Source organism: Scyliorhinus canicula, chromosome 8, assembly GCF_902713615.1.
Source record: "Scyliorhinus canicula chromosome 8, sScyCan1.1, whole genome shotgun sequence".
NCBI lineage: Eukaryota > Metazoa > Chordata > Chondrichthyes > Carcharhiniformes > Scyliorhinidae > Scyliorhinus > Scyliorhinus canicula.
Window position 1 is genome coordinate 34,473,429 of NC_052153.1, and position 21,006 is coordinate 34,494,434.

A 21,006-nucleotide genomic window follows, 5' to 3' on the forward strand; every position below is an offset into this window, starting at 1 on the left:
ACAGGTAATTTTATAGAAATGTTTGTAGAAGAAAGTCTTCAAACTGATCAAGGTCTTGAGTGGGAATGGTGATGATTTCAGTAGCTGAGATTGCCTGTAGCACCGCGAATGAAACGTTTACTGATGTTCTATCAGAAGTAAGTTGACATTGTTATAGGTTTTAAACTTCCAGATTGGTTAATCAGAGTGAACCATCTGAAAGTGGAACTGCTAAATGGTGCAACATTTTAGTGTAAGTCAATGGAGATATTGGATGCGATCGAACGGACCCGTCACGCCTGACTGATGACGTGGCGAGGCTGTTAAATTTGCGACGTTCGGGAAGCCTTGCAAGATCTAACGAGCACGGCTGCCTCACAGCGCCACGTCCCGGGTTCAATTCTGGCCTTGGTTCACTGTCTGAGTGGAGTGTCCTCCGGGTGCTCCAGTTTCCTCCTATAGTCCAAAGATGTGCAGGATGGTGGATTGGCCATGCTATATTGCCCGATAGTGTCCAAGGATGTGCAGTTCAGGTTATGGGGATAGAAGAGAGTGAGCATGGATAGAATGCTCATTCGTAGGGTTGGTGCAGACTTGATGGGCCCAATGACCTATGTCTGCACCTTAGGGGTGCCATGACTCTATTCTATGACTCTGAGATGTACTCCCTCACTGGGGGTGATCCAGATTTATATATTAACTATATCAGCGTTGGATTCTCCCAAGGGCAGTGATAGACCTGGGAGACCAGGCCATGCCGCTGTTTAGCACTGGTCCACACAAACATGGTCCAAGCGTAACAGCACCAGGCTGGCAGTGCCAGGTTGCCAGTGCTGGGGATCGGGTCTGGGGGTGCCCTACCCTTGTGAGGGGGACTTCAGGACCCCAAACAGGTAAATTGTGGGGGGGGGTCCGGATGCAGCGGTGGGGGGGGGGGGTCAACGGATTGGGGCAGAACTTGGAAATGGTGCCCCGACCTCTTCCTGCACTGGCAAGTAAGTGCGGTCTCGGCAGGCATTCCTCGCCGCGGCTAGAAAAAGAGTCCCATGTGATAGTGGGGTTGCTCTCGGTGCTGCATGCTGTTTTCTTCCCATTAAATAGTGTCCAATATCATCTGGCTGGACAATTTATTTTTTAATTCTGATCACTTCCTTCAAATAGTAGGTGTTGTTGCAGGTATCTGCATGGATTCTACCTATACCTGTCTTTTATGGGATATTCAAACATTCTTCGTTCCAGTCCTACCCGGCAACTCCCCACACCCTCACCACAATCTTTTTTTCAAGTACATTGATGGCTGTACTGATTATGTTTCCTGTAAGACCATAAGACAGAGGAACGGAAGTGGGCCATTTGTCCCATCAAGTCTGGATATTTTTTCATAGATAAGAGGACCAAAACTTTCACAGATTTCAGGTGTAGTCGAATTAGCTCCTTTATTCTTCCTACCAAAGTCCATAACTTCACAATTTCCTAAATTATATTCCATATGCCAAGTTTTTGCCCACTCACCTAACCTGTCTATATCCCCTGTAGACTCTGTGTCACCTCACTTGCCCTCCCATCTATTTTTGTGTCATCCGCAAACTTGTCAATAGTACTTCACTTGTCTAAGGCATTATATATTGTAAATAATTGTGACCACAGCACTGATCCCTGTGGCACACCACTAGTTAGAGGTCACCATCCTGAAAATGCCCCTCTTATCCTAACTCTTCTATCAGTTAGCCAATGCTAATATATTACCCCCAACACCATGGGAGCTTCTCTTATTAAGTAACCTTTCTCACCCTGAACTGATACATTTATGTGCCTTTAATTCCAAATTCTACCCTTCTCTCCCCTTCATACCATCCATCTATGACTCTTCTCTTTCCTTCCTCAATTTCTCTGTCTCCTTTCTGAAGATAGGCCATCTACCAATATTCCTCAGAAGCCTACTCACTCCCACAGTTACCTTGACTACATTTCATCACCCTCCACTTCCTGGAAGGACTCTGCTCAATTCCTCCAGTTTCCCTGTCTCTTCTATTTCAACAATCAGACCCTCCATACCAGGGCCCCTGAAATATCTTCCTTTTTCCTGTACTGAAGATTTCCCCACAGCATTGATGACAGGGCTCTCAACCATATCTTTCCCATCTCACGCACTTCTGCCCTCACTCCTTCACTTTGCTCCAAGGAGCTCCCGAGCCTCCAGTTGCCTTTCCGGATAAATTCTCCATCTTGCTCCCACTCTAACCTTTCAGCCCTCAGCCTCCTTCAGTGCTCCAGCTAACCTCAACACAAACTCGAGGAATAGCGACTCAGATTTTGACTAGACAATTTACAGATCCTTTTCAGTTCAACAATTTTAGCTCATAATCTCGACCCCCCCTTTTGTTTCCTTTTTCTTTGCTGGTTGTGCTTTGTTTCTCTCGTGTTTTTCTATCTTGTATCTGCTTTTGGGTGGCAACTGTTAATGATTCTGCCATTCATACTTCATCTGGACACATTATGCATGTCTTTCCTTCTTCGTCCTTTTGGTTTTGCACCATCAATACTTTTCTCATTTAATCTTGGACCATGCCACAGACTTTGACTTTTGTTCTTTTTCCAACCATCCTCTCGCCTTCACTTACTTTTCCCAGTTCTGAAAAAAGAGCTTGGACCTGAAATCTTCACTCTATTTTTCTCTCCCGTCTTTCTCTTTCTGCCTATCCTGTTGAGTGTTTCCAGCAAGTTCTGTTTCATACTTTAGATTTCCAATATTCACAGTACTCTGTACACAGTACATATTTCCCAACTGTCCCTAGAATTATCTAATGCAATGCTTTGTTTAAAACTGTGAACTCTGGAACTCTTCAATAGAATGAATAACTTGCTTGCTTTGTGGCTATTTCTGAACTACTGATGTTAAACAGGAATAGCGGCCTGGAATCTCCGTTGCGGAAACTAAAGGCTGCTGCCAGTGCAGAATCGCGATAAATGCGAGATGCTGCTAGCAGCACCGGCGAGGAGCAATTCATGTCATGAAAATAGATCCCGCAGCCCGCGTCCCGGCTCTGCTGGCGTCTGATTTGGGATCGGGAATCTCTTTCGGAGCCTGTTCAGCTGGTTCAGCTTTTAAGTGCTCCACTCAGCACAGACTGTCATTCCAGCCAAGAAGATGGCTGTTAAAGCACCTGTGCCAAGGTACCTGGATGCTGACATTGACCAGATGGTGAATGCTGTTGAGGAATGGAGGGACACGCTCTTCCCCAGGGAGCGGTGGCAACCTTTGGCCTGCTATACTGAACTAGGCCTGGGATGAGGTGGCAGAGGCTGTGACGGTTGGCAGCCTCATCAAGAGCACCGGCATGCAATGATATAACAACGGTGACACAGTGGCCTAGTACTACTACTTCACAGTGTCAGGGACCTGGGTTCGATTCCAACTTCGGGTGACTGTGTGACATTTGTACACTCTCCCCGTGTCTCCGTGGGTTTTCTCCAGGTGCACTGGTTTCCTCCCACAGTCCAACATTGTGCAGGTTAGGCGGATTGGACATGCTTAATTGCCCCTGAGGGTGGAGTTGCAGGAATAGGGTGGGGGATTGGGCTGAGGTAAGGTGGTCTTTCAAAGGGTCAGTGCAGACTCGATGGGCTAAATGGCCTCCTTCTGCACTGTAGGGATTCTATTATCTAAGATAAACAACCGTTGAGCAGCTGGGATGAGTATCCACCTCTGTGCGAATCGCATCACTCCCATCACTCACTCCTTCATCGGAAGGGGTAATGAGTACAAGAATTGGCAGGTCATGTGACAGTTGTATAAGACTTTGTTTCGGCCTCATTTAGAATACTGCCTACAGTTCTGGTCGCCACATTACCAAAAGGATGTGGATGCTTTGGAGAAGGTGCAGAGGAGGTTGCCTGGTATGGAGGGCGCTAGCTATGACGAGAGGTTGAGTAGATTAGGATTATTTTCATTAGAAAGACGGAGGTTGAGGGGGGACCTCATTGAGGTCTACAAAATCAAGAGAGGTATAGACAGGGCGAATAGCAAGAAGCTTTTCCCAGAGTGGGGGACTCTATTACTCGGGGTCACGAGTTCAAGGTGAGAGGGGAAAAGTTTAAGGGAGATTTGCATGGAAAGTTTTTTACGCAGAGGGTGGTGGGTGCCTGGAACGCATTGCCGCCGGAGGTTGTAGAGGCGGGTACGATAGTGTAATTTAAGATGCATCTAGACAGATATATGAATGGGCAGGGAGCAGAGGGATACAGATCCTTAGAAAATAGGTGACAGTTTTAGATAGAGGATCTGGATCGGCCCAGGCTTGGAGGGCCGAAGGGCCTATTCCTGTGCTGTAATGTTTCTTTGTTCTTTGTTCCTCACACCTGCCCCAAATCCCCTAGACTCCAACAACATCCCACCTCCTACTCTCCATTCCAGGCAACATCCTGGTAAATCTCCTTTGCACCTTTTCCAAAGCTTCCACATCCTTCCTGAAATGAGGTGACCAGAACTGCACACAGAACTCCAAATGTGGCCTGACCAAGGTTTTGTACAGCTGCATCATCACCTCACGGCTCTTAAATTCAACCCCTCTGCTAATGAATGCCAGCACACCATAGGCCTTCTTCACAGCTCTATCCACTTGAGTGGCAACTTTCAAAGATCTATGAACATAGACCCCAAGATCTCTCTGCTCCTCTACATTGCCAAGAACCCTATCGTTAACCCTGTATTCCGCATTCATATTTGTCCTTCCAAAATGGACAACCTCGCACTTGTCAGGGTTAAACTCCATCTGCCACTTCTCAGCCCAGCTCTGCATCCTATCTATGTCTCTTTGAAGCTAACAACAGCCCTCCTCACTATCCACAATTCCACCAATCTTCGTATCATCTGGCACAGGTGGAACACTGTCTCCCTGGTGAAGTGGAGTCGGTGGCAGCACCAACGATCCGGCAGCTCCTTGAAGGATAAGCGCCGTGGTATAAATGTGACTTGATGCTGCGCCGCCTTCCCACCTCCTCCTTGGACTGGTGGACAGTCGGCACTTGAGCCTTACCAGCTAGTCCCTGCAATTCCGGGGTAGGCTCCTCTCATGCAGCGTCTTCTCTGCACTGTCACCATCACGAAACAGCGACTGCAGCAGCACCCAGGTCGATTGCTAGGATTGCAGGTTGTAGTCCGAAATATCTATCTCTGCGGGTGGAGGGAGGAAACACAGCGAATGTCAGTAAGATGAGGATTCGCTTGACCATCCAATGCCACCGGGTTAGATGGTCACCCTAAGTTGTACTGCTGACCCACCCTCACCATGTGCTCCCCCCCGGCCCCTTTGAGATGATGGAGTCCACACTGCACTTCTATCCCCATCAGTGACTTACACCCGGCCTTTGGGGAGCCTCCATCCATGCCTACCAGCGCCAGTCCTGTTTTTCAGGGGCGCTCCATTCTCTGCCCGATAGAGAATTCCGATCGCAAAGTTGGGCAATGGTGAATCCACCCCAGCAAATATAAGGATGTTTTACGTGCTTAAATGGATTTATCCAACCCATCATTTTCAGTCTAATTTAGAATCCATTTTTTTTAAAGTACGTAATTCAATTTGAATGTACTTGTCAAATCCATTTCGTCCATCTATCACATAAATGAAACTGGAAAAAGAAGGTAATTTTCAAGAGAACTACAAATTTCAACGTAATGGAAATTACGTGATTAATAATTTAGTTGAAGGTCATATATCTGTATGAGCATTTGGTAATGTTTTCAAGCCAGGAACTAATGACATTAATTTTAACAATCTGAAAACCTGATCACCGCAGCTCAACAAAGTTCAAATCATGCTCTTTGCCTTACTTTAGATAGGACTTTGCTTTAATCTGGCCTGTTAGATAAATGATTGACAGGTTATAGTTAGTGGGGCGGAGAAGGAAGCTTAAGCTGAAAGATGTAATGGCTGTGTTAAGTTTTTATTTCCCAGTGATGATTGTCTGACAGCTGAGGCAGGTGCTGGCAAACATGTGCTGTCATCGGCTCTTGTGCCATTTTTCTGCTTTCTTTTCCAAGAGTTAATTATCTTCCTCCATCAGTGATGCTGTCAAAAATTGAGCCTATAATTCAACATTTAAATGAACAATGGTGTAATAATTCCTGGCTCTCAGCGGTTTTGCCGAGTACATTCCTCTCTGTCAGTCCACTGCTGTTGATGTATGTCCCACACTCAGACCTTGAATGCTTGCTGTCCCCTGCGTTTCATTACAGATGTTGGTTGAGGCTCGACACCTACTTCATTTGGAGCTTTATAGGCCCTGCGACCTTGATTATTATGGTAAGTACTGCTAATTAACACACCACCTCCAAGGGCATAAAACAGACTTTCAATGGACCTTTTCTGTATGTTCTTAATTTATAGGCATTCATTTTAAAAATAAATGTTCCTCCCTGACCCACTTAGTCACTGCAAGCAATTATAGGGCTTTGGTACGTAAAGGAATATGATGGAGATTTCTGTCGTAATGTGTCCAAAATGTCTAACTGCAGTGAAACAGTAAATTAAGAATTGTAATGAATAGGTGTTTTCATACTTTAATAAAACTATGAAAATATATAATGGTCATGGTATATTATAACGATCATTATAATCTCTGCAGATTTAATTTAAAGTCAAGGTGACCAATTGTTTTGCTTCTATTTACAAGCATGTAATATTTTTAATAACAATGCCAATTCTGAGTTTTAAGTATTACACAACTGAAGCAGTCAGTAGTCACTAGTTGTGACAGGACGGGACATTGGTTTGACACGTCGCTAGGGACACAGAAATAGGAATAGGCCATTCAAATACCCAATGCACTGTGAATCGAGAGTGTGCAGATTCTTTCCTGCATGTCTTAATATGTGATGTCAGACAGAGGGAGGAATAGCACTGAATGTAAGTGTCTTGCATGCTCATTGAGGAAGAATGAACTCAAGGGAAAGTTATTTAGCCAGTAGAATCTAGGGGAGGTGGTGGTGTAGTCTATTGTCATTGGACCAGAGATCCAGAGTAATGCTCTGGGGACTCGGGTTCAAATCTTGCCACTGCAGATGGTGACATTTGAATTCATTAAAAATGTCAAATGCAACCATTGTCGATATTCGGAAAAACCCACCTGGTTCACGAATGTCCTTTCAGGAAGGAAATGTGCCATCCTTAACTGATCTGGCCTACATGTGACTCATACCTGCCCTGTCAAGGGTAATTAGGGATGGGCAACAAGCCTGCGACACCAATGTCCCATGAACAAATAATTTCTTTTCAAAATTTAACTATGTGGGAAATAGTGTGCGGGACTGGAGGAACCCTAAAAGAGGAGACATTTTAAAATTAATTTAGTTTTCCTTTTCTTAAACTTGCAGTTAAATGTGATATTTCTTGGGATTGCTCTGTACAAGATGTTCCATCATACAACTGTGTTGAAGCCAGAATCTAGCTGCTTGGACAATATCAAGTAAGTTACTACTGTCAGCTTCTATGAGCATTTTCTTCTTTGAGAAAGCTGTTGTTAATTTGGGATCTAAAACAAAAAAATAGTTCCCAGATTTTTGCCTGTTATGTGTTACTTCAAGCTGCAATAATATATTATAAACCCAGGGGCTGGATTCTCCGCCCCGCTGCACCACGCTTCTGCCCTGACCTGCCGGCGGGATTCTCCGTTACGCCGGCAGCCTCACGCTGTCGAGAAACCCCCAGGTGCAGGCAGAACGGAGCATCCCGCCGGCGGAGAATCCTGCCCCAGATGTCTCGTCCTCCGCTGCAACATCAGGTAGGTCATAAGTGGGGTGACACAAAAGAAAGTAAGCACCATTTCAGTTTGAACTTGACCTTGTGTTTCAAAGTTTACACCAGCATTTATTTTCTGTCTCAAGTAATTAACTCCGGCACACATCTTTTTTTCTCCACTTTCCCTTGGCCCACTGCCTCGAAACAAATTACAATTTTTAGGTAAAATTCCGTGCGGAATTTCCATGCCGCATGCACATACCGTGAAAAAGATTGGCTATTGTGTTTCAGATCTCTGCTTACGTTGCCATTTAAGGAGCTGCTTGGCAGTGTAATATAGGGTTCAACCCTGAACCATTGCTCTGGCAAGCAGCCAGTTCAAATGAAATTGAAGGCACAAAGTGCTGGAAATCTGTGGCTTTTTTGAGAAAAGTTTTTTGCAGGTAGCAAACTAACATGCAATTGTATAGACATTTGAACAGAGCTTCGGGGCAGGCTAGCATGACCACACAGCAAGCTGGGTGTGTAGCTTTTATAATAGTTTGTGTCTGTGTTGCAGTTTTTGTTTTGATCTTGAAGATTCCTGTGGTCTTAATCATTTCCACACTAGTGACTTCCAACAGTCTAATCCAATATCAAATCCATCATTGTGGGGGGGTTTCCCCAATAGCCCAGTATGACTTTTCCATTGCCTAATGTTTTGAATAATTGTCACTGATTCCCTGCATAGCTCAGCTGGTTCGAATTGGGCACAGCTGATCAAAACATAAAGGATAGGAAAAGAGAACCTGACCCATTGCAGTACGTCTCTATAAAACATCAATTATCCTATTATTACATTCTGAGCAATTTCATTTTGTTTTCTTTATTAATGCTTGGCAGATTATTGCAAATATTTATCCCCCAGTCCAAAAGTTTTGAAAGCTTCTCAAAATGTATTTCTCACAACTTCTCACTCATGCCTACTTGTCCAGTTTTCCTGACTTACATTTTGAACAAATAAGCTGGGTTTTACTTACCTATATTGTGTATTATGTATTTTGATGAGATCTTTAATTTTCTTAGGCTTCGATATTAAACCAGAAAGCCTAACTCGCGCAAATAGATTGCATACAGGGCTAGTAGTCAATTGAAGTAAATAGAAGCCTGACTTCTTAAGTAACTGTTAAGATCAAGTACTAGGCGATCTTGTGGCACAGTGGGTAGATCCCTGCCTCTGAGCCAAGAACTCTGGCTTGAACTCCTACTCAAAGATCCCGTGACCTCAGAATGAACATTGATAACATGTCTGGCCAAAGTGGTTGATTATCAACCTGTAACCTCTTCCAATATACCTGCGGCAGGTAGTAAGAGTGGGAGAGTCACTGGGTTAGCCATGATTGATATGGAGTGAGCAATAGACTGAGTTTAAAATTCAGCAAAGGCAGACCAAGGAATTGATTAAGAAGGAGAAAATACAATATGAAAGTAAACTAGCGGGGAGCATAAAAACTGACTGTAAAGTTTCAATAGGTAGGTCAAGAGAAAAAGATTGATAAAAACTAATGTAGGCGCCTTACACTCAGAAACGGGGAATTCATAACAGGGAATAAAGAAATGGCTGAGGAACTAAATTTGTACTTTGCTTCTGTCTTCACAACGGAAGATATGAATAATATAACAGACGTTCTGAGAAACACAAGTTTTAGTGAGGAGTTGAAGAAAATTAATATTATTAAAGAAATCATTTTTGGGAAATTAATGGGATCTCCAGCACCTGATAATCTTCATCCTGGAGTACTTAAGGAAGTAGCCCTAGAAATTGTAGATCCATCGGTGGTCATTTTCCACAATTCTCTGGACTCCAGAATGGTTCTTACAGTTTGGAGGCTGGCTAATATAACCTCGCTATTCAAAAAGGGACGTAGAGAGAAAATAGGAAACTATAGACCAGTGAGCCTAACGTTGGTACTAGGGAAGTTGCTGGAGTCCATTATCAAGGATTTCATAGCACAACATTTGGAAAGCAGTGGTGTAATCAGACAAATTTGGTGTGGATTTACGAAAGGAAAATCATGTTTGACAAATCTACTGGAATTCTTTGAAGATGTAACTAGTAGAATTGACCAGGGAGAATCGGTGCATGTAGTTTATTTAGACTTTCAGAAGGCTTTCGACATGGTCTCACATAGTAGATTAATATGTGAAGTTAAAGCGCATGGGATTACAGGTAGTGTCTTGAGACGGATAGAAATCTGGTCAGCAGGCAGGAAGTAAAATCTTGGAACAAATGGGTCTTTTTCTGATTGGCAGGCAGTGACTAGTGGGTTACCGTAGTGATCTGTGTTAGGACCCCAAATGTTCACATTATATAATAATGATTTGGACAGGGAACTAAATGTATTATCTCTAAATTTGGAGATGATACAAAGTTGGATGGGAGGGTGAGCTGTGACGAGGATACAGAGATGCTTCAGTGAAATTTGGACTAGCTGACTGAGTGGGCACAGGGGCTCAAGGCAGGAATGCCTGCTGTACCCACTTCTGTTCGCCCTAGCCATCGAGCCACTGGAGATCACCCTCAGAGCGGTGAAAAGTTGGAGAGATATCCAGAGAGGGGACAGAGAGTATAGAGTCTCACTCGATGCGGACGATCTGCTACTCTGCGTCTCAGACCCCCAAGCTAGCATGGAAGGAATCATGAAGTTCCTGAAAGGGTTTGAAGCCTTCTCCGACTACAAACTCAACCTGAGCAAGAGTGAAATTTTCCCGGTGAACCTGGAGGGGCAGGGCTGGAGGATATGCCGTTGAAAAATGTGAGGTTATCTGCTTTGTTAGCAAAAATAGGAAGGCAGATTATTATTTGAATGGATGTAAATTGAGTGAGGTGGATACTCAAGCAAGATCTTGGTGTCATAGAACATACAGTGCAGAAGGAGGCTATTGGCCCATCCAGTCTGCACGGACCCACTTAAGCCCTCACTTCCACCCTATTCTCGCAACCCAATAATCCCTCCTAACCTTTTTGGTCACTAAGGGCAATTTATCACGGCCAATCCACCTAACCTGCACGTCTTTGAACTGTGGGAGGAAACCGGAGCACCCAGAGGAAACCCACGCAGACACGGGGAGAACGTGCAAACTCCGCACAGACAGTGACCCAGCGGGGTATCGAACCTGGGACCCTGGCGCTGTGAAGCCACAGTTCTATCCACTTGTGCTACCGTGCTGCCTATGTGCATCAGTTGCTGAAAGTAACCACGTTGGTACAGCAGGCAATAAAGAAGGCAAATGGTATGTTGGCCTTCATAGTGAAAGGATCTGAGTATAGGAATCGAGATGTTTTACTGCAATCCACAATGCATGGAGTATTGTGTGCAGTTTTGGTGTCCTTATCTGAGGAAGGATGTTCTTGCTAAGGAGGGAGGGCAGTGAAGGTTTACCAGACTGATTCCTGGTGATGGTGGGACTGTTATATGAGGTGAGGCTAAGTTGGTTATGATTATATTCTATTTTTTTAATGAATTTGGAATGCCAAATTTTTTTTTTTCCAATTAAGGGTCAATTTGGCGTAGCCAATCCACCTACCCTGCACATCTGTGGGTTGTGGGCGGGATACCCATGCAGACACGGGGAGAATGTGCAAACTCCACACGGACAGCGACCCAGGGCTGGGATCGACCCTGGATCCTCAGCATCATGAGGCAGCAGTGATAACTACTGTGCCACCATGCTGCCCTAAAAAGGAAATGGTTAGGATTATATTCATAGCAGTTTAGAAGAGTGAGAGGGGATCTCATAGAAACATACAAAATTCTAACAAGATTAGACTGGGTAGATTCAGAAACAATGTTCCCGATGGTGGGGAGTCCAGAATTAGGGGTCATAGTTTGAGGATAAGGGGTAAACCTTTTCGGACTGATGTGAGGAGACATTTCTTTACCCAGAGATTGGTGAATCTGTGGAATTCACGACCACAGAAAGCCATGGCGGCCAAAACGTGTAATTTCAAGAAAGAATTAGATATGCCTCTTGGGACTAAAGAGGTCATTGGAGGGGTGGGGGGTGGGGAGATGGCGGGATCAGGGTATTGAACTAGATGATCAGCCATAATCATAATGAATGGCGGAGCAGGTTCGAAGGGCCGAAAGCTTCTGTTTTCTATGGGTTTTTAAAATAAATTTAGAGTACCCAATTCATTTTTTCCAATTGAGGGACAATTTAACGTGGCCGTTTCACCTACCCTGCACATCTTGGGGTTATGAGGCGAAACCCACGTAAACATGGGGAGAATGTGCAAACTCCACACGGACAGTGGCCCAGAGCCGGGTTTCTATGTTGATATGGCGTGGTACCCCTCAAAAGTCTGGTAACCAGGCTGGTCATCTACCTCAGGAAAACAGCGCAGAAACAAGCTTAAGCATGTGTTTGCATAATAAAACAGAAAATGCTGGAAAATCTCAGCGGGTCTGATAGCATTGCAACCGAAGAAGAGTTATATTGGATTCTAAACATTAGCTCCATTTCTGTGTCCATTGATGCTGTCTTTTCACCAAAAATGCTGCCAGACCAGCTGAGTTTACAGCACTTCCTATTTTTATTTCCGATCCACAGTATCTTGATTTTATTTAAGCACTGCTTCATCTGCCTCATGTACCATTAGGCGTGGAAGAGAGGAGAAAGAATTAAGATCAAGATTACAATCATTCAGCCATTATTTTTTGAGCAGCCCTATTTAATATTTCCACACTGTTTGTACGAGGAAGGTTTTCTTTGAAGTAAATATTCAGTTCAGGATTTTTCTTCAGAGAGCAGTGAATGAAATTTTACACTGTTTCTGAAGCGCTACCATGTGTTTTTTTTTTAAATTTAATATTGGCACACTGTGAGGCAATGTTTATTTCCCAGCCGGTATTGAGAGATCGGTATCTCCTGCTGGTTACCACCTACTACTGTCAAAGCCTGTCGACCATCTATAAGGCACAAGTCAGGAGTGCAATGGAATACTTTCCACTTGTCTGGATGAATGCAGCTCTTACAACATTCAAGATGCTCGACAACAATGCAGGGCAAAGCAACCCACTTGATTAGCCCACATGTCATCCACTATCTTAAATGTTCTCTCTCTCCCCCGCTAACACACAGCGGCAGCATTGTGTACCCTCAGTAAGATGCACTGCAGAAACTCACCAAGGCTCCTCCGACAGCACATTCCAAACCTGTGACTTCTATCACAAGGGCAGCAAATACATGGGAACACCACCACCACCGAGGATTTCCCCTCTAAGTCATAGACAAACCTTTCTTGGCAATATAATCACTGTTCTTTTATTGTCGCTGAGCTATAATCCTGGAACTTGCTCCCTAATTACACGGTGGGTGTACCCTCACCACACATGTTGGGAGCGATCTACCCAAATGGGAATGGAATCCCGTAACGGGCACGATTAGCCGGGTATTTCTCGTGGCGCCTAGAAACAACATTCTATCGAACGGCCATTTGGGTAGATTGGGGGCCTCAGAAGGCCTCCCCGGAAAAGAGATCACCCAGCATCTACTGATCGCATTGCGCCGTGACCCATTGCCTTTCAGGCGCAACGCAACGGTGGATTTCGCCCATTGACTGCAGTAGTTAAAGGATGTGGTTCACACCATCTTCGCAAGGGAAATTAGTGATGGGCAATAAATGCTTACCTTGGCAGCGATACCTACATCTCATGAACAAATATATTGTTCAAAAACTCCTCCACGTTGTACAACATGGGAAAGCAGTAGTGAGGGTACAGAATGGACTTCAATGTTCATCAGCAAGACTGTCTATTAACACCACCGCTCACTGAAGGACTAGATGCTAGATTCACAAAAGAAAAACCGACTTGATCTCATCCTTATCAATCTGCCTGTCTCAGATGCATCTATCCATGAGGGTATTGATAATAAAGAACACTACATAGCTGGTTGCGCCCGGTACACATCCTGTTATGCCGGGAGAATAGTAGGAGAGCCACTAGACGGGCGTGGAATAGAATGCGATGCTCCAGCCTGCTGCCGGTGATGAAGTCTGGTTCATACCGCTGCCAGCACGACCCAGTTCAACATATTTAAATGAGCATTTAAATATGTGCTTCTGTTTAAAGCCGGATTCTCCCGTCTCCCGGTATACCCACAGCCCTCACGGCACAGCGTGAGGCTGATGGGAATCACTACTGGTCTCCACTATCGGAGACCAGACGTGATGACCAATGGAGCCCCGGATAGTCCCTTGGTGAAGCAGTGCCTTGGCACAGCCAACCTGACACTGCCATGTTGACACTGTCAGGGTGACAAGGGGATACTGTCAGGGTGACAGGGGATACTGTCAGGGTGACAGGGGATACTGCCAGGTTGACACTGTCAGGGTGACAGGGGATACTGCCAGGTTGACACTGTCAGGGTGACAGGGGATACTGCTGGTTGGCACTGCCAGGGTGACAGGGGATACTGCCAGGGTGACGGGGATACTGCTGGTTGGCACTGTCAGGGTGACAGGGGATACTGCTGGTTGGCACTGTCAGGGTGACAGGGGATACTGCTGGTTGGCACTGTCAGGGTGACAGGGGATACTGCTGGTTGGCACTGTCAGGGTGACAGGGGATACTGCTGGTTGGCACTGTCAGGGTGACAGGGGATACTGCTGGTTGGCACTGTCAGGGTGACAGGGGATACTGCTGGTTGGCACTGTCAGGGTGACAGGGGATACTGCTGGTTGGCACTGTCAGGGTGACAGGGGATACTGCCAGGTTGGCACTGTCAGGGTGACAGGGGATACTGCTGGTTGGCACTGTCAGGGTGACAGGGGATACTGCTGGTTGGCACTGTCAGGGTGACAGGGGATACTGCCAGGTTGGCACTGTCAGGGTGACAGGGGATACTGCTGGTTGGCACTGTCAAGAGGTGAGACCTGAAAGGGGACAGTGCCGCAGGGGGGGGGGGGGGGGGGGGGGGATTGAAGGGGAAGCATTTGGTGACCCCATGGTGGGGTGTCACTCACCTGAGTGTGGGTAAAGAGATCCTTGTAGTGGCGATTGGGAGTAGAGAGCTGATGCTAGCTCGAAGGGAGCAGTGCCTGAAGGCTGACCCTTTTGGAGGGCCCCTAAAGCCAGCGATCCTTTTGGGGGAGGGGGGGGGGGGGGGAGAGAGCTGCTGATACTGGCAAGGCTGGTGATGGAGGAGGATGTCACTGAAGCCCAGATGCCGGCGAAGTTGGTGGGGAGGGCAGCTGTACTCTCACTTTGAGTTTGGGGCACCGTTATTAAAGGGCAGGGACCGAGCAGCTTGCCAGTTTTTAAAAAGAGGATGCTTCTTTGTTCTTAAGTGTGTCACAAGCCACACTACTTGTATCTGTGAGGGTATCCCAACTTGGAACAGTGGGTTGTGGGTGTGTATAATTTTGTTTATTTTGCAATGGTGTGAGGAGACAAGGGAAGCCCCGGTGAGAATAACCAGCCCAGTCGTCGTGTAACAATTATTGGCGACTATTTATAAAATTAAAGAAAAGCTAAATATACAGGAACAGGGCTACCGTACTCTTGGACAATTAAATATATGAATCATTAAATACACACACAGTTTATGTAGAACATGCCTCTTGTTCCAAACTATATCTGCAGCCCCTAAACAACTTCAGACTTCCCCTTTCCCTAAACAACATTAAAATTATCGCTAGGCTAATTTCTACCTGTGACTGGGCAGGTCCATGACACCTGTTGCTGGGCAGATTGCATCCACCATGTCTTGTTACATTCGTGTTACTGCTGTTACTAAGCAGAATTTTACCTGTTGGGCATACGTGTTGCTGGCCAAATCCATGTCGAGAGCTTCCTAGAAAGACAGACTGCTCAGAACAACTCCTCAATAAACAGCTGATCTACACATTCTCCCGTGTCTGCATGGGTCTCACCCCCATAACCCAAAGATGTGCAGGGTAGGTGGATTTGCCATGCAAAAATTGTCCCTTAATTGTAATTTCTTTTTAAACAGCTGCTCTTTGATGAGTTAATCGACCCCTGTAAAGCTATATAAATAAACAACTGTAGACCTTCCTTTGAAATTACCTGGTCCTGTCAATCAAGAGGCTTTTGAAAGGCCTGTGAAATTGGATGTAAACAATGGAGTCCAAAGATTCGAGGCGTGCACACAGGCTTGAAAAAGTTGAAAAACAATTAAATTGACACTGAAAAAAATACTTCAAGCTTTCCACCGTATTAAACTCACAGATTTTTGAACTTGGCATGCTGATAGTTTAAAGGGTTTATGTGGGAAGACTACCACTTTATTTTCAGAGAACTTAATATTGACATGCTGACAAACAGTTTAAGGGCTGCAGATGAGAAGACCAACTGAACAACACCTATCCCAGGAAAGATCCCCGACCTGAGCCCCTACAGCCTAGCCCAAGTGCCCCTGACTCCATCTCCCATCAAGGTCCTCACTTGGTATCCTGGAGGCAAGTTAACTTGGTACCCTGGAGACACGTTTAAGGGAGGGTACTCACTCCCTTGCCACAGCTCGGAGTGCACGGTGCCAAGTTGACAGCGCCAGGCGGTAGTGTCTGAAAGGGGATACTTGCCATCAATCCTGGGGGACTGCAAGGGTGGGGGGGGAGGGCTTTCCAGCGGTCCGGTCCCGGGGGGGGGGGGGGGGGGGGGGGGGGGGGGGGGTACTGTACGGTACTGTACAGTACTGTACGGGAGTGTCAGCTATTGTTATTGTGCCAGAGCCTTGTCACGGATCTCAGACTGCCAACAGCTGAACAATGGCTCACATAAGCTGAAGGCAATTGTCTCGGCCTCTCCTTGAGGTCTTCACCATTACAGAAACCAGGCTTCATGTGACATCGAGAAAGAGATGACCATAAAAGCTATAGTCCCCAACAACGCCCCAGCTGTGGTGCTTTGAAGAATTGTGCTCCAGAACAAGCCGCACTGCTAGCCAAGTTGTTTCATTACAGCTACAATATTGGTTTATGCTGGACAAGAGCAGGGCAGGCATGGCCTGGCAAATTCCCATCCCATCAACTCTGCTATGAATTGGCATTTAACAAAAATGTGCTCACCTGCACAGTTTGGGCTCTGCCAGGATGATTTGGCTCCACCCCACATTGCAGACCAAGCCCAAACCGCAGTGAAGTGAGAGTGGCTGCACTTGACAATCAAGACAGCATTTGACCAAGTGTTGCCCTAGTAAAGCTGAAGTCAATGAGAATCATGGGGAAAACTCTTCACTAGTTGGCACAAAAGAAGGTGTTTGTGGTTGTTGCGTGCCAATCATCTCAGGATATTGTTGGTGGAGTGTTTCATGGCTGTGTCAGCAATTTCATTACCATTGCATCATATAACTGTCAGGATGTTAGAAGATGAACTAGATGGCTCTTGTTTTTTTTATCTTTTGGGATTCCTATGTTTCCTCCCATAAGGAGAATTGTTGTGAAATGCTAAGTTACATTTGGGTTGGAAACCTAGACAGGAATTTTATGTTCCACCATCATAATTTTGACAGAAACCCTTTTGAGCTTGTAGTCCCAGCAGCAGCAATGACCACGACTGGGGCTATAAATCATCTCCAGATTCTAAGTCCCAGAGTCAGACTTTGGGATTGGGGAGGGGGGGGGGGATTGGTGTGGAAATTGTGTTCTTGAGTAAAGTGCGCTTCCATCAGCCCAAGCCCGAAACAGGGTGACCCGCCAAACTTCTCAGCTCCACCTGCCAGCCTCAGCATTTTTTTTTGTTAAATATTTTTCTTGAATTTTACATTTGTACACTATGCAGCAGGTGTTTGGGATGGTTATTATGTACTATTTACACATGTTATGGGCCAGGGCTGAGAAACTCCAAAGTGTATTATCGAGTCCACCTGACCTACAAGGTGGTCTGATTAGCAAGTTTGCAGATGATACTAAGATTAGTGGAGTGGCAGATAGCGAGGAGGACTGTCAGAGAATACAGCAAAATATAGATAGATTGCAGAGTGTTCTGATAACCTACAATCTGCATTGACAACCCACATGCGGGAGGCACAGTGGTGCAGGGTTAGCACTGCTCCTTCACGGCACTGAGGACCCGGGTTCGATCCCAGCCCCAGGTCACTGTCCATGTGGAGTTTGCACATTCTCCCCGTGCCTACGTGGGTCTCGCCCCCACAATTCAAAGATGTGCAGGGTAGGTGGATTGGCCATATCTTTTTACAGTAAAAAATATATACAAGGCCAAATGATACAAAGACTAATTTTGTGTTGGAGAAACAACACATTCTGTCAGAGAATACAACAAAATATAGATAGATTGGAGAGTTGGGAAGAGAAATGGCAGATGGAGTTCAATCCAGGCAAATGCGAGGTGATGCATTTTGGAAGATCAAATTCAAGAGCGGACTATATGGTCAATGGAAGAGTCCTGAGGAAAATTGGTGAACAGTGAGATCTGGAAGTTCAGGTCCATTGTACCCTGAAGGTGGCAACGCAGGTTGATAGAGTGGTCAAGAAGGCATACAGCATGCTTGCCTTCATCGGACGGGGTATTGAGTACAAGAGTCGGCAGGTCATGTGACAGTTGTATAGGACTTTGGTTAGGCCACATTTGGAATACTGCGTGCAGTTCTGGTCGCCACATTACCAGAAGGATGTGGATGCTTTAGAGAGGGTGCAGAGGAGGTTCACCAGGATGTTACCTGGTATGGAGGGGGCTAGCTATGAAGAAAGGTTGAGGAGATTAGGATTGTTTTCGTTGGAAAGACAGAGGTTGAGGGGGGACCTGATTGATGTCTACAAAATTATGAGAGGTATGGACAGGGTGGATAGCAACAAGATTTTTCCAAGATTGGGGATGTCAATAACAAGGGGTCACGATTTCAAGGAGAGAGGGGGAAAGTTTAAGGGAGATGTGCGTGGAAAGTTTTTTACGCAGAGGGTGGTGTGTGCCTGGAACGCTTTGCCAGCGGAGGTGGTAGAGACGGGCACGATAGCATCATTTAAGATGCATCTAGACAGATATATGAACGTGTGGGGAACAGAGGGAAGTAGACCTTGGAAAATAGGAGACAAGTTTAGATAAAGGATCTGGATCGGCGCAGGCTGGGAGGGCCGAAGGGCCTGTTCCTGTGCTGTAATTTTCTTTGTTCTTGCAACCTATATGTTGAATTTGGCTAAGATGAGCACAAAAGCAGGTTATCTTACACCTTACAAATGTGAGGTTATCCATTTTATCCATTTTGGTAGGAATAACAGCAAACAGGATTATTATTTAAACGATAAAATATTAAAGCATGCCGCTGTTCAGAGAGACTTGGGTGTGCTAGTGCATGAGTCACAGAAGGTTGGTTTACAAGTGCAACAGGTGATTAAGAAGGCAAATGGAATTTTGTCCTTCATTGCTAGAGGGATGGAGTTTAAGACTAGGGAGGTTATGTTGCAATTGTATAAGGTGTTAGTGCGGCCACACCTGGAGTATTGTGTTCAGTTTTGGTCTCCTTACTTGAGAAAGGACGTACTGGCGCTGGAGGGTGTGCAGAGGAGATTCACTAGGTTAATCCCAGAGCTGAAGGGGTTGGATTATGAGGAGAGGTTGAGTAGACTGGGACTGTACTCGTTGGAATTTAGAAGGATGAGGGGGATCTTATAGAAACATTTAAAATTATGAAGGGAATAGATAGGATAGATGCGGGCAGGTTGTTTCCACTGGCGGGTGACAGCAGAACTAGGGGGCATAGCCTCAAAATAAGGGGAAGTAGATTTAGAACTGAGTTTAGGAGGAACTTCTTCACCCAAAGGGTTGTGAATCTATGGAATTCCTTGCCCAGTGAAGCAGTTGAGGCTCCTTCATTACATGTTTTTAAGGTAAAGATAGATAGTTTTTTGAAGAATAAAGGGATTAAGGGTTATGGTGTTCGGGCCGGAAAGTGGAGCTGAGTCCACAAAAGATCAGCCATGATCTCATTGAATGGCGGAGCAGGCTTGAGGGGCCAGATGGCCTACTCCTGCTCCTATTTCTTATGTTCTTATGTTCTTAAAAGCCTTTGCCTCGGGTGTCATTCAACAGACTCCCTGGAAACTTTATTCAAAACAAGCTTTATTCTAAGAACTTAGTTAACATTTGTATATAAATAAACAGCAACAATTTTTATCAATTGCAAACATAAAGACAACCCACAGCTACAGTAATCTATGTATAACACTTGATGAATTCCCCCTTAACTGTTCCAATTCAAAAACAAAATCCCATAAAACAAAAAAACCCTTTCAAGGGTATGGCACAGCACTCTGCATTCTCACTTGAATAAGACTTGCTTTCCCTGAGATTCTTATCCCGTCTCGCCATCAGGTTCAAACCCTTCCGGAAAGCAAACTATATCTAAAGCCACCACCAAGGTGATTTTTACTGGAACAGATATTTAAAATTAAAATAGAAAGTGACAGGCCAAAACGCTTATTTTCTTTGTCTGTAGTCTGTAGTCCACAGTAACTAAAAGTGAAAGTAAAACAAACCGCAGCTCAGCTCCGCCCACAAAATCAGCCATGTGATAAGCCAAAAACCTTTCTTAAAGGGACATTCCTATGATATATGATTTTATTTTATCGGCTCTCCCCTTTCTGCCCTTTCTTCTGCAATAGATTTTATAGTTTGTCTTTTGTCTTGTGTTTCTTATCCCGACAGCTTTGCTAGGGAGCCCTCTGGCTCTTTTCAAGTGTACCCATCTGTTATTTCCTTGGGTTTCTCCCTTGCTGCCTCTCTTCCCTCCCCACCTCCTCCTTGTTCCTATCTGCTTTGTGTAGTCTGTTGGCACCTATTTGTCCCCCCCACGCCCTCCCTTCCTATTCGCTACTGGCCTCAAACAGGTCTTGAAACAGGCTGATGAATAGTCCCCACGCTTTGTGGAAGCCCTTGACCCACCCTCGGATGGTGTCTTTGATCTTTTCCATATAGAGGAATTTCGACAGGTTTGCCAGCCAGTCCACAGCTGTGGGTGATGCTGCTGATTGCCAGCTGAGCAGGATTATCCGAAGTGCAATTAAGGAAGCAAAAGCAAGATGTCGCCTTCTTCCACATATGTAGGTCCGATACCCCAAAGACTGCTACTCTTGGTCACATTTCCACCCTCACTTCCACAACCTTGGTCATCGCCTCAAAGAAGCCCATAATTTCCTGAGCCTTCTGGAAACAACGGGTGGAACTTTACACTTGGTCAAGGTCCCAATCCCCCTCCTCGCCGCGCCCCCCACCCCCATCTTGCCAAGTGTAAATATTGAAGGATGAGCTCGTCTTCCTCTCTGTCGGCTTGC

At 45.5% G+C, this 21,006-nt stretch overlaps 1 protein-coding gene across 28 annotated transcripts in view; it reads left to right on the forward strand.

Moving 5' to 3' along the window:
- The window catches only part of adgrl3.1 (adhesion G protein-coupled receptor L3.1), a 1,080,538-nt gene that overhangs the window by 969,090 nt on the left and 90,442 nt on the right, over positions 1-21,006 (forward strand). For all 28 annotated transcript variants that reach the window (XM_038804386.1, XM_038804389.1, XM_038804387.1 and 25 more), the window contains 2 exons: positions 6,215-6,281; positions 7,352-7,443. In XM_038804386.1, the coding sequence (XP_038660314.1) occupies positions 6,215-6,281; positions 7,352-7,443 (159 nt within the window). The remainder of the gene's footprint in view (positions 1-6,214; positions 6,282-7,351; positions 7,444-21,006) is intronic.